The 13,791-nt window shown below is 37.4% G+C and overlaps 2 protein-coding genes across 2 annotated transcripts; one reads left to right on the plus strand and one right to left on the minus strand.

Moving 5' to 3' along the window:
• Positions 1–1,519: 1,519 nt before the first annotated feature.
• Positions 1,520–9,577, minus strand: mkrn2 (makorin, ring finger protein, 2). Its single transcript, XM_053484595.1, has 8 exons — positions 9,472–9,577; positions 8,860–8,988; positions 8,588–8,754; positions 6,931–7,250; positions 5,792–6,006; positions 4,289–4,399; positions 3,230–3,374; positions 1,520–1,802 (listed from the first exon to the last, which is right to left on the minus strand). The coding sequence occupies exons 1-8, from the start codon at positions 9,495–9,497 to the stop codon at positions 1,653–1,655; spliced, it is 1,263 nt and encodes a 420-aa protein (XP_053340570.1). The 5' UTR covers positions 9,498–9,577; the 3' UTR covers positions 1,520–1,652.
• A 432-nt stretch (positions 9,578–10,009) lies between these two features.
• mkrn2os.1 (MKRN2 opposite strand, tandem duplicate 1) lies at positions 10,010–13,517 on the plus strand. Its single transcript, XM_053484596.1, has 4 exons — positions 10,010–10,263; positions 10,352–10,398; positions 11,723–11,885; positions 12,757–13,517. Exons 1-4 carry the CDS (start codon positions 10,019–10,021, stop codon positions 12,962–12,964), a joined length of 663 nt encoding a protein of 220 aa, XP_053340571.1. The 5' UTR covers positions 10,010–10,018; the 3' UTR covers positions 12,965–13,517.
• The last annotated feature ends 274 nt before the right edge of the window (positions 13,518–13,791 follow it).

Genomic DNA, 13,791 nt, shown 5'->3' on the forward strand with positions numbered 1-13,791 from the left:
AGTGTGTGAATGTGCATCGTCATGAAAGGTCACAACACCCTTGGACAGCAGTCTTCTGTGGTTAATCTGAAGTTTAGGCTTCAGCTTCTAAATAAGCATCTCACTGTAACGAGCACTGTTGAACCTTTTTCTTCCTGATAATGCTCAAATACTGGCCCTTGAGAGAGAATTTTTTTACAGAAAACTGTTAGCATCAATTTTCCAGCTGATGGTTGACTTATGAACTTTTTTTCATGGTTGGCAACTAAGGATGTTTCATACTCTGCCACTTTACTCTCAGACTCGTAGTGATGAATCCACATCGTCTCACCAGTGATAATTCTCTTTAAAAAAGTTTCACCTCTCAGAGTATCGGTCCAAATTTTGTTTGCAGATATCCAAATGCTTATGTTTACATTCTTCTGAGAGTTGTTTCGGTACACATCTCACCGAAAGTGAGTTTGTGTATTACACAAACTCACTGCACGCTGCTCTGCTTTCATGCAAATCACAAGTGAGGTGTCCATTTTTTGCTCGCACTGCAGTTACAAATGAACGGATGTAACACGTTCACACCTGAGCAGTGACTGGGGAGACAGTAGCCTTGAACGGAAAGCACTTATTAGCGCTCTTATATTAAACAAGTCACTGGGAACATGTATAGCATTTCCCAAGACACCTAATGCCCAGTTTCTTTACATGGCCGATCTTATACAACTACATGTTATACATCTATATTACATAAGTATTATACAAGCTATACAAAACTGGTTGCCTTGACAATAATAAACAGCAAATCACAACACATTTCTAAATTCTCAAAAAAAGAAAAACTGTATAATACGTATGCTGTCACAACATTTAAAAACCAAGCATACAGGAAATTGAGGTATTTTTTTTTTTATTTCATTTTACGACCTCAAACAACTAAGAGAACATTGTCTCACCTTTAAATAAATAACTCAAATCACATGGATAAATGGAGAAAACTACTGTTACGGCTTTCGTGAAACACTAATTTGTAATAGAGGGACGTTTCTTCCTGACTATACCTGCGATCCATGTGAGCACATGAAGGGATAAACTTAACCCTTTCTCGTCCTGTGACAGGACGTAATCCAGTCTAAACTGTCCTGAAAACTGCCAATATGTTTCTTAAAAATAGCAGAGCTGTGTCTGTTTAAATGGATCTAAGTGCAACAATTACAGTATATATAGATATATATATAGTTTTTTTTAAATAATACACAATACTTGTTAAACTCACATACTGCTTGAGTGTCTTCGTGGTGTGCCAGCAGGTTTAGAAGTCCTTTTTTTCTTTTCTTTTTTTCAAATAATTAGCTATTTTCTTTGGACATATTAAAAATTGTTTCAATCCTGCAAAATTCTAACACATGAGGAAAATATAGCAGCTTACAGAAACAATACATGTGCCTTTAAATATGTTCATGATAAACATAGTGTAATAGTTCACAAAAATGTACCACAGGTAAAAAGTTTTTTCTTTTTTTTCTTAAGAAAACCATGTCAAGCCATAAACAGGGAAAAGTTTACCAGTGAGTACATTTTTATTGCCCAGCCTACATACACAGTTACCGAAGTTATGAAACCATGGCTTGCCATGATCAGCCTACAGGTCTGCAAATGTGTGTGTAAGATAAAGAGACAGATCAGTGTGATGCTGCAGTTCCGCTTTCTTCCCCAGCACCGGAGAGCTGCATGAAGAGTTCGCCCAGGTCGTTGACGTCGTCTTCGTACTGGGGAACCCCGCGGTGCTCTCGTTCCTCGATGAAGTCCCACAGTCGGACAGAGTTCAAGAACTTAACAGAAACAGCAAACAAGAAAATAAAAACTCAATTATTTATCTCTTAAACATGCATCAAAATATAACAAGAACAGAACACTTACAAATGAGAGTTTAAATTTACCTCCTTTGTGGAGACATTCAGCTTGCTACTATTCATCTAGATGAGCAATGTTTATTTTTTCCCTGATCCTCGCTTTATTAAAAGCAGACATAATAACTGCATAAGCAATTAGAGCAATTATTATAATGGTTCTGTTTGCACACCAAAAGACACATTAGCAACTCAGGTTAGTGATGTAGCGAGCTGGATCCTTTCAGGCGCAATCAGGAAAAGGATTGAAATTTATGGATTTAAAAATTGGTTCTCATCACCACAGTGTCAAAGTGTGGAATGTATTTATACATCCACGCAGTGAGCATGGGGCAGCAAGGTTCTTGTCTTGTTCCCCTGTTTTTAACCGTTAAGTGCAGTAAAAAGTCACTGCTTCAAAAGGGCCAAATTATTTACCTGCATCAAACATGAAATATATACTATTAAACCTTGTAAGGACTTTGCTGAACTTTTAACTTTGTGGAAGAAATGTGGTCAGAAAAAAAAATTAAATAATGAACTGAGCTCACTTAAAAGCTTAGTTAAAATGCATGGTAAAATATCTGACAATAGAAATCACATATATAGTGAAATTAAAACCCAATTTGCTAAGAAGTCACAAGATTGGGACTAAACATTTATGTGGGAATAAGAAAAAACAAGAACTGATGTCCTGATCAATCAGAACTGAGCTCCAAGCAGCTTTAACTTGTATAAAAAAAACATCATTTTTTGGGTGGGAGTCATGCACAGCACTAGGAGGTGCTTATTACTTTCAGAATTCGATTCATGTGTGAAAAGCGCAAATAATCGCTCCTGGCCGAGTCATTCACACTGAACTTTAGAATTTCAGAATTATGTACTTGTTTTAATGTCGCGCGTGCATAAATATGATTCTTATCTTTATTCTTTTTAACTACTGCTAAAAGAATTTTATACAAAATGCTGCACCCTAGAGGTCCCTTGCATTACTGCTACTAAAAAGGCATACTGTGTACTCATCAGTACTGTCCTTATATATGAACCTCGTTTTGAATTATTAGTGATTGTACTGTTTCGCACCGCCTGCACGCGTTTGCAAACATGCACTTTATGTAATCCTGTGTTAATATCCATTGTAATTATATGTAGACTTGTGTAGTTTTTGTCTTGTTCTATCTAGCACGTTGCTCCTGGCGGAATGTTGTTTAATTTCACTGTACACTCTACAAGCTGTTTATGGTCGGAACAACAATAAAAGCCATTTCTGCTGTTTGAGTAATCCCCTGTTTGTCAGTTGTTTTATTAATGCTACTGTTAATAATCAACAATATACAGCAGTTAATATACTGTTTAATGTAAAGTGTTACCCGAACGTTTCCTTCTGAGCTGAGCTGCTTCCGGGGTTTGTCCGGTTCAGCCCGCGTTCCATCAGGGTAGGCATGCATGTAGAAACATTTCCCTCCGAACGGACATGTTCCTCTTCCCTGGTCAAAATACTTGCAGGGTTTTTTACTGCAAAACATATTAAGCATTTTCCAGCGGGAGAAATTATTAGTTAAAGGAACGTGTTATGATGTATGAAGCATGACAGGAGAGAACATTAAATGATGGTATAACCCAGACTCTGCTAACCATAGCTTCTTCAGCAAAGGATGGTTTCAATTATTTAGTGCATCTGCAAGATCAAAAGCAGTTTATATACTCTGCACTGTAGGGTAGCAGACTTCTAAAGACTAGCCTGTTAACCTTTCACATATCGGCATAAGCTTTGGAATAATCTTACCCTGCATTGTGACTAGTCTGGGCAAATGTGATAAAATAAATAAATAATAATAAAAGAAAATACTGATGATGTGATACATGCAGCTACTTTACTAGGTAATAATATGTATTCTTACATATTTGAGAATTCTTTTGAATAATAATTACACAGTGATCTTAAAAACAGATAAACAGAATCTGTAAAATATTTTATGCTTAATTACTTTTGTCTAAATTACGCCCAAGTATGGGACATTTTTCACAGATCTTTTTAATTCAATATTACTGATTTGCTGGTAGTTTGTTAACAATTTCATACAATGCCACATCTACTGTGTTTCTTAAAATATACAATAGGCACAATTATCTCCAGGTATTAAGTCATGTTTGTAATATTCCTTATTACTTATTGTGGTTTCAGTTCGAAAAAGAAGAAATTTTAAATGAACGACCTTTCCTTCCCGTTTTCATAACATAAAAGTAGGAAACGTGGTAATTATTGTTGTACCTCATGTAAAAAAATAAAAGTAAGTAAAAATTGCTCACACTATGGCATTATTATTGCATCGCAGATTTATTACCTTATTGTACTGCACTGTGAAGTGCAGTGAAAAGTCACAGGTGTAGTCATGTAACAGGTAAGGATCATTCGTTCAGCTTCTCACCTGACTCCACATTTGAACTCCTCAATGAGACGATTCTTTTCCTCCTGATCTTCCACCCAGTACATGCTGGGAATAACAAACTCGGACACCACCCGGCATTCTGGACAAGACCTGCGCATCACACAAAGCTTGGGTTTTACACTATATAAAAAACGACAAAATTATGCTTTGAAATATGAGGGGTGTTTAAGTCAAACCTGGACTTTTTATTGTGCAAAATAACAGAATACAGTAATGAGAGTAAAATCCTGGATACAACCAATAAAGAATGTTCTCTCACACCAGATGTTTTTCTACACCAGAGCCATGATTGGACTGCCTGCTTCATGTCTCAAAACATGGAAATGTCTTGGAGCAAGATCAGGACTCTAGGGTGGATGCAGCAATTACTCCCAGCTGGGTTTCTGTGATGTGCAAGTGGTGTGTGTGCAAGTTATCCATCGGTTTTCAAGGATTAGTCGTTCCACTGGCTAAACGTTCAGAGGAACGACTGTAGTGTGCTCAGAACCACATTGGTCAAGATTGTCAATTGCGGCAATACATACAGCCTACTGAACTTTTGCACCGTTCAAATATTTTACTGCAACTAAGAATCTCATTACTGTGGTGTGCTTGAAGTCCTCTGTAAATGTCAATCAGTCTTAAGCCCTTATTCACACGACATTTCACTACAACTTCCAGTTTCTCTTAAACACCCCTTGTAGTTTACCATGCTTACTTATTACTTATTGTGCATCATTAGCATTTACAGCCACAACAACAACGATAACAATAATAATTACAAAAAAAAATAACATCAACTCAAAACATTTCCTCCAAATAAATGATCCTTAAAATCCTAAAAATAGGTCAATTAGTGTTAATTAATTCTAGGGATGTGTATTTCCACATGTAAATCCCACAATTTTACTGGTACATTTTATATATTTTACATAAATGGTTATAGTACTAACAAAATCAAGAATGCATTTTTAAAAATTATTATTATAGGCATTCCTCTTGAAAGCTTTTTTGCCCACTTGCCTCACTGCTCTACGTTTACTTAGACCTTTGTGTGAACACAGTTGACAACATAGTGTGCTTATTTTTTTTACAACCATGCATACTGCTACTGCTTTCTATTAAACACTAGGCCCTCTCTATTAAACAGACTTTAAATATTTCTATATAAACTGGTACAAGTTGTGTGTGGACATGGGGGTAACTATGTACGTATAAGCAAGCTGTAACAAATTTGGTGTATTCCCATGAATTAAAATGAATTTAAAAAAATTATAAAAATGATGCTGATGGCACTCAGATCTTGTGTCTTCAGATTATAGGAATTGTAATACTGTTCCACAATATTATTCAATTACAATGTATATTCCTAAAATACAAGTTTACATTATTGTTTACGCTGTTTAAAAAAGTTTTATTAATCTCAAAATAACTCCATGCTAAAAATCAGATCATCGGTTTCCTGCCTTGCTCTGATGATGTTCCACACATGGGGTTACTTACTTAATGATCTTGTTGTCGAACTGCTTGGCGCAGCGCCACTGGCGGATGCAGCCGAGGCAGTAGGTGTGGCAGCAGCTGGACAGGATCCCGAAGCGCCGCTCGGACGGAGACGCCTTCTCGTACACTACCTCCATGCAGATACTGCACACTTTCTCCTGACTGTGCTGCACCGCGAATGCCTGCTCCATGTCCTTCTCAAACGCAGTCATACACACCTGCAGAGGAGGAGGAGTATCATCGCTCAAAGGATCTTACTTATTCAACAACTACGCACTCTCCTCTCCTACCTTGATACTTGAAATCGAAGTGAACAAGTTATACAGGATAAATTACAGCTGGGTGCATTTAGTTCTGATTAGTGTGAAAAATGAGCAATGTCCAAACACAAGCAGAACCATGTGAACCAAGTCCCAGAAGTGTGCAAGATTCAAATGGTCACTGTTCCCTCACACTGTGATCCTCATCCATGTGGCTTTGCCTCATTTGAAAGCTAAAATTTACAAGTTTCTCAAACAGTCAGACACATAGAAGGATTTACTGTCACAGAGTAACAGAGACTAGAATGAAGCATTTTATTTCCTCCTGCTTTATACACCTCTGAACAGAGCAGTGCCTATTGCTTCTGTTCAGCCGGTTGACTTCAGAAAGTCTAACAGGTCACCGCCACAAGCTTTATACAGCTCTACCAACAAACTAACCTGAAACTAAAATCATCCAAAAGCTATAAGAAATTAATTATTAACATTTTTTTGTAAAGGTGAATGTATGGTCCATGTGCTTTGCTCTGTGGGTCAACAAGGAGAATCCACAAATGACCTTTGATTACCAAAACAGCGTACTGAAGATAAAAGCCTAATGCTAAAGAGGTTGGTGGTGTGTATCATACGTCCCTTTAACTGGCATGAACGCGTGTGATTAAATCCTGAGATTCTGCAAAAAGAAGCAATGACTTCCACCAGTTCGGTCAGGACGAATGGGCAAATATTGCCAGTAAATTTTGTAAGAAGCTGTTGGAACGCATTTGCTTAAAGCTCAGACAAATTAGAAGGAAAATTAAATACAAAGTGTATGTAAACTACCGATCCACAGAAAATGTGATACATTAAAGAACGTGTAAATAAATTCACGGCATCCCTCACCTTCTCATGTGCTGCTCTCTGCACTGGGTCATGCGGGTGCAAAACTTGCAACCTGCAAATTTCACACATGTCGCCATGGAGATACGGGCATGTGTCGCCATAGTGACACTGACCAGCGGCTGCGTAAGGGCAAAGCAGGGCCTGATGGGAAATATCTGGGAACGCTGGTACGCTGGCTGCGGCTGAACTCTCCAGCCCTGAGCGGATGGCATCCAGGTAGCTATGAGGTTTGACCTGAGAGACGTCTCTGTAATCCCAGCAATCCAAAAGCTCTGCACTTTCTCCGCTGTACGGCTGCCCTCGACTGTCACCTCCCAAAGCTATGAAAAGAAAGGGGGAAGGATTTTAAGATTATTCAGAATAAACTATCAAAACAGAACGTCAGTGACAAAACTTAATAATATATACTGTAGACATGCTGGTTTGAAAAAATGATCAAAATAACAGCACATTATCTCAAATGCTATCCGGCTACTACTGCCACTTCAATAGGTACACCTTATCATGTTTTGGTAAATGTCTAATTAGCCATGTAGAAATGGTCAAGATGACCTTCTGAAGTTCTGAAAAAGACCTGACGGAGTATTAGAATAGGGAAGAAAGGTGATTTAAGTGAATTTGAACGTGGCATTGTTATTGGTACCGTACAGACTTTTCTGAGAATTTCCAAAGCTGCTGATCTACTGGGATTTTCCTACACAACCATCTCTAGGGTTTACAGAGAATGGTCTGAAAAAGAGAGGTGGTCCAGTAAGAGGTGGTTTTCTGGGCAAAAATGGCTTGTTGATGCCAAAGGTCAGAGGAGAATGGCAACACTGGATCGAGCTGATAGAAATGCAACATACATCAAATCAAATAACATCTTGTTACAACTGACTATCCGTTCAGAGATGTTCATCATAACCCTTCAAACCTTAAATCAAGGGCTCCAGCAGCAGCAGACCACACCGGGAGCCACTCCTGTCATCTATGAACACAAAACTGAGTCTACAATTTACATGGGCTCACCAAAATCTTTCAATAAAAGATTGGATGTATAAGAAGTCCTGATTTCTGCAATGTAATGATGTGGGGGGTAAATTTTCTTGGCACACTTTAAAATCCTTACGAAACATTTAGCATTATGTAAATGGTACAGCCTACCTAAGTATTGCTGCTGACCAGGTCCGTCCATATATGATAACAGTATAATACGCCATGTCACGAAGCTAAAATGATTTCAAACTAGTTTCTTGAAGATGACAAGGAATTTACTGTACTTAAATGGTCTGCACAGTCACCAGATCTCAATCCAATTGAGTGTCTCTGGGACATGGTGGAAAAGAAGAGTCGCATTACGGATGTACAGCCAACATATCTGCAGCAATTGCGTGATGTTATCATGTCAGAAAGAACCAAAATCTCGAGGAAATGTTTCCAGCACCTTATCGAACTCATGCAATGAAAAATGCAGGCAGCTCTGAACCCAAAAGCATGTCCAACTCAGGACTAAAAAGATGTACCAAATGAAGTGGCAGGCGAGTGTACAAATCGATCCAAAAAAAAAAAAAAAAAATCAGACCGACTTCAGTTAGAGATACCATAAAAATTAACAGTGGAGGAGAAAAAAAAACAAGCCTAATTAACTGGTAGGAAGGTAAGAGGTAACTGGGTTTACCTCTGTCTCTCAGCACGAGTGGTTTCTTAGTGATTCTCGTAGTGCTTGGTGGAGGTGGAGGTCCAGGTCCAGTGGAGGGCAGAACAGATGCTCCTGCATTACCGGCTCTGTTTGTGTGATCCACAGGGGGTCCACCTCCACGGCCACCCGGCTTGATGTGGTCATATCTGAAACAAAAAACAACACTTGCTTAGAGAAAATAACCACACAAATCACGCCTATGAATTCTCAATCTGTAGCAACTACAAATGTGCCATTCTTGAACATCTTACCTGCATCGTTCTCCATAAGCACATACACCTTTCTGATAAAATTTACATATTGTTGAAGGCTTGCTGGTTGCCAGATCATGTGAAAACATGCACCTGCTCCCCTCTCGACAAACGCCATGAAGGAAATATCTACAAAGAGTCAGTAGGAAACGTGATCCAGTTGTAATGCAATGAAAGACATAATTTACATGTAAGAAGTTTCGCAAGTAGGTAATCATAGAGCATAACTTATCCCAAACTGCCCCCTATGGGATACACGGGGCACTACAGTGGCCGAACAAACCACCCTAAGTAGTGCACACATATAGGGAACACGGAGCAATTTGACATTCATTTGAACCGCTCTAACGAACAAATACATCATAAACCGTGATTGATTTATTTTACATTGTGTTACGCTGCTAATGACAGATATTCCGTGTGTTTTTTGCTAACTATTTAAAAAACAATCAAAACTAACATAGAAAACGCCGCTAGTCCGCAAGCTAACAGTAACACTGCACCATTTTTGTTTAACGTCAAAGTCAAACGAGACTATCCCCGTCGTATCCGACTCATATTTCGTTTACGTTGTTCTACGGTTAAAGCTCTAGAATATCTACAGCGTTTTACCTGCACGTGACTTGCTTTGTTGACATGTTTTATTTCATATATACGCAGTTTATATTTTGCTTCCTGTTCTCATACGGTTATTTGTGCGACCTCAAATTACTGCCGACGACAACAGCGAATTCGATTCCTGGTTCCGCACTGTTAAACGCATAGCTTAAGGGCTTGTTATTATTATTATTTTAATTATTATTTAATTATGATTTTTTTCAAGCGTGTCATTTAAAACTCCGATTAGTGCCACTACATGTACAGCCCCAAATTAACACTTGGGTTCTTAGCACCCTCGAGTTCACATGTAAAATATGACGTCATCGAAGAGCAGCCCTGGGAAAGGACGGCAGGGTTTTTACGAGTGTTTATGGTGTACTTACGGTTTATGTATGGAAAAGCGAAATTCAATTTATTTGACATATATCGACAATAATGGTAATATGTTTGAAATAAATATGAACAATTGATTTGAAATAATTGTTCGTTTCATGTAGTACCTATACGTGGCCAGTAGGAGGAGTCGGGGCACGCGGCGGGATCACCTGTGCGCTTTAAAATGGAGAGAACAGTGATCAAGTTTAGGCACTGTGGGAAGAATATTTATATTTTTTCAAAACAAGATGTCACGTTAAATCAAGAAACTACATGTCGGTCTGAGGGAGATGTGTGCCCTGTTTGCCGTAATCCTCTCGTCTTTGGGCTTTTAGACGCCCCGGTGGCGCTTCCTTCACCTTTCACAAATGGTCATGAAACTCAGTGCGCGTTTCTTTTGGGAGCAAACGAAGGCCCATGGTGTTTAGGGTAGGTAGAAAAAAACATGCATTTATTCATGAAATATGGGCGAAATTACACACTCTTTACAGACACTTGTATTTTTCTTCCGGTTAAGAGAATGGCGCGAGACGGAGTTACACGTTGGACTCTCCGACTCAAAAGGTAAAGCGCGCGTGCTTCTCTGCCTCAAGTGTTGCCAATTATTTTAAGGTAAATCTGCCGGTACATTCTCAAACCTCCGCTAGAGGTCGCCAGATGATCTCATATACCTAGTAATTTGCAGATTCATGGCATCGTCAATATCATTTGCCTATCAAAACGTGTTATGTGTAATAAAAAGTTTTGAAGACCTAAACACACGTAACAGGACAGAGAAGAGTTGTAGCAAATGAGAAAATAATACTTGGCGTAGTCGTGTTAGCACTGTGGCCTTGCACACGGGGTCGAGGGCTCGATTCCCACCTTGTGTGTGTGTGTGGAGTTTGCATGTTCTCCCTCTGCTTGGTGGGTTTCTTCGAGGTACTTGAGTTTCCTCCCACAGTCCAAAGACATGCAGATTAGGTTAATTAGTGTTTGTGTGTCCGGCAGTGGATTGGTACCTTGTCCACCTTGTGCCTGAAGTTCCCGGGGATGAGCTCCAGGCTTCCTGCGACAGTGTATAGGATAAGCAGCATAGGAGATGAAATAATTGAATAATAATAATTTAAAAAAGAGTACAAAATAAAGAACCAATGATAGGAGAAGTCTTGAAATAAACACAAGGAAATTCCTACTGACTAAATTGTTTGCTTTATTACTTGTAAATTCAGGCAAGAAAAGAGTTTAACAATTAGGAATAAAGAAGAATGTAGGTGGAAAAATATAATTCTTTTAAATTATATTATTGTTATGGGAAATTATGGTGATCGGTGATTGTTTTTTGAGGAAACAATTGATTAGTAATGGCTGGTTGAAAAAAAGTGACCAACTGATTGTTGAGAAATAATAATGATTAGTGCTTAATTGTTTTGAGATAGTGATCTTGACTGGTTCCTTTCAATGTTTTTTACTATTGTCATCTCAGGTAGTTTTTCCTTGCCATCACTTCCCTTGGCTTGCTAATCCGGGAGAATCGAATAATTATAATTTATATATTTCCTCACACTTTTCAAACTCAATTCCATAATTTTTTGATTCTGTTAAGCTGCTTTGCACAATGACTGACTGTTGTTAAAAGCACTATAACTGTATTTTATTGAATTGGATTGAATAAAGGATTTATTACAAGGAACATCACTCATTCAGTTGTAGGCCTTACACACTGGTGCTGAGTCGAGCTTGGGCACAACCTGATGTCTCAAATTTTAGACCTACTCAGATTTCACTAGGTTTGACTGGGTCTTTAAAAGGCTGCTAAATCCAGTGACAACAAGTTGGCAACATTAAAACAGCTTTTATTGCTATTTATTGTAGTTATGCAGTATATCACTATAGATTTTTCCTTTAGGTTTGGTGTATAACTACACTCTATCAGGAGTGAAGAGGGATGAACAGGGATGGGAGCAGTGTGTGTCCATCCAACTGGTTCCACCATATCGACAAGACTTAAAACAGTTATGGGATAAGGAATTGGAAATCTTTTCATCACTCTCAGCATGGACTTCAGAACGGTTAGTTTATCCACGTTTCACTTAAAAATGTCTGTGAATTAAATATATTACGAGCATACACTTTTTATACTGTTTGCCAAATACAGTATATGGCAATTTGTAATGATTAATGTAATTTCCCAAGGTGTAGTTTGATCAATAAACCATACATAAGGCAATTAAAGTTTGTTGTATAGTGCTTTTAATAGACAATGGAATTCATCACAAAGCAGATTTATAGAAATCCAGATGTATATTCAGATCTTAATTTTTTTTTGTACTTGTGTATTTTTTGTATGTATTTTAACATATATTTTCTGACCCCTGATAATCTTTAGTGAAATAAATAAATAATAATATAACGTGTAGAGGAAAAAAAAAAATCAACTATTAGTTTTTTGAACATGAAGTGGATTATTTTCTAATTTTCATGCTTTTTGATTACCCCCCTTTTTTATACACAGAAAGGGACTAATACTGTATGTTTTATTTCATGTGTATGTTTTACCATTTACACTTACTTGTAAAGTTTATCCATGAAACAAGTTAGCTCCTGCTTTTACCAATTTTATAAGAGCCATAAACAGCTATTATTTTAATTATCAAATTTCCCCTTTTTTTCTTTTCTGTAAAAAAATGAGGAACACTTACATGTCTCAGTATCTGATTGTTTTCCTGTAAGTAGCTGCCATACAATTAAGTTATGGTATCAAAATGATAAAATATTAGAATGACTGAAATAATCATTCTTTTGCTGCATTTTTATTAACACATTTAAATAAATTAATAGTCAATTTTTATATTTAGAATATTAGCAAGAATTGTGTACACTTCATAACATACAGTCAAACAGAACCATTTGTTGGTTTGTGTTTTTTTTTTAATTTTGAAGATTCCATGAGCAGAGGGAGTTTGGCTCGTGTTGCTATGGTTTCGCCCTGACGTTTATAAACCATGTGAGATCTCTGGACAGTAAAGCTCCTCTGAGCAGAAACGAGTTCACCAGTGCCCACGTTTTGTCCCCAGTGAAGCATGCCTCCATGTACATCAGGGTGTATGAAGAAATCTTGCAACATGGCTTTTACATTGTTGATAAATAAGTGCAGTTAATTAGCGTTTTCACGTGAAACCCATAAACCGAGTGTACGTTTACAATTTTAAAATGTACTATGTAATAAATTACAGTTTTGTGTTTAATTTTTTATGCTTCCTAGTAACAAACAAATAATAATGAACTTATTACAATTTGCTTTTTGCTACATGCTACAAGTCAAACGTTTGGACACAGCTTCTTATTCCTGATTTTTATTTCTCTATACATTGCGAAACAATGTTGAAGACATCCAATAATATGTAATAATCTCATTTAAACAATTGATATTAAGATGTGTCTGCTACATGTGCTCTGTAAAACTGTCATGACGTCTCTAACTTGAGGTGTTAAATATTAATTTGTGATTTCTTTGGCTTGTAACGATAAGTTAACTTCTTCTTGCAGCATAGGTAAGTTTTGGTTTTGCTTTCCTGGTATGGTCTTCATGAAGTCTGTTTTATCATGGTGCTTGATGGGTTTTGCAAATACACTTGACAATACTGTTCTTGTAAGATGTTTTCCAGAACAATTAAAATTCTTCTCTTTAAATAACAACTGATTTGTTGCTTTTACTTAATTACAAAATAAATTACATTAATAAAAAGTGTTTATTAAAACTTTTGATTGGTACTGTATTTATGTCATATATACATATACAGTATATGTGCTTTTCGTTATCCTATGTGTGGTAGTATTTGCATAATAAAAATATATTTTTTACAATAGATAAATTAACTAAGGGAGGGGCAGTGGTGGCTCAGAGGGCTAATGTACTGAGTTACTGATTGGAAGGTAAGCGGAGTCCCAGCTCCACCAGGTTGCAATTGTTGGGCC

Source organism: Clarias gariepinus, chromosome 23 (genome assembly GCF_024256425.1).
Source record: "Clarias gariepinus isolate MV-2021 ecotype Netherlands chromosome 23, CGAR_prim_01v2, whole genome shotgun sequence".
Classification (NCBI taxonomy): domain Eukaryota; kingdom Metazoa; phylum Chordata; class Actinopteri; order Siluriformes; family Clariidae; genus Clarias; species Clarias gariepinus.

Coding starts and splice junctions, on each gene's coding strand:
- mkrn2os.1 (XM_053484596.1), top strand. CDS start 10,019: ATGGAGAGAACAGTGATCAAGTTTAGGCACTGTGGGAAGAATATTTAT. Junction 10,399..11,722: donor TGGACTCTCCGACTCAAAAG/GTAAAGCGCGCG, acceptor TTTTTCCTTTAG/GTTTGGTGTATAACTACACT. Junction 11,886..12,756: donor TCAGCATGGACTTCAGAACG/GTTAGTTTATCC, acceptor TTAATTTTGAAG/ATTCCATGAGCAGAGGGAGT.
- mkrn2 (XM_053484595.1), bottom strand. CDS start 9,497: ATGTCAACAAAGCAAGTCACGTGCAG. Junction 4,400..5,791: donor TTCGACAACAAGATCATTAA/GTAAGTAACCCC, acceptor TGTGATGCGCAG/GTCTTGTCCAGAATGCCGGG. Junction 3,375..4,288: donor GAGTTCAAATGTGGAGTCAG/GTGAGAAGCTGA, acceptor TATGTTTTGCAG/TAAAAAACCCTGCAAGTATT.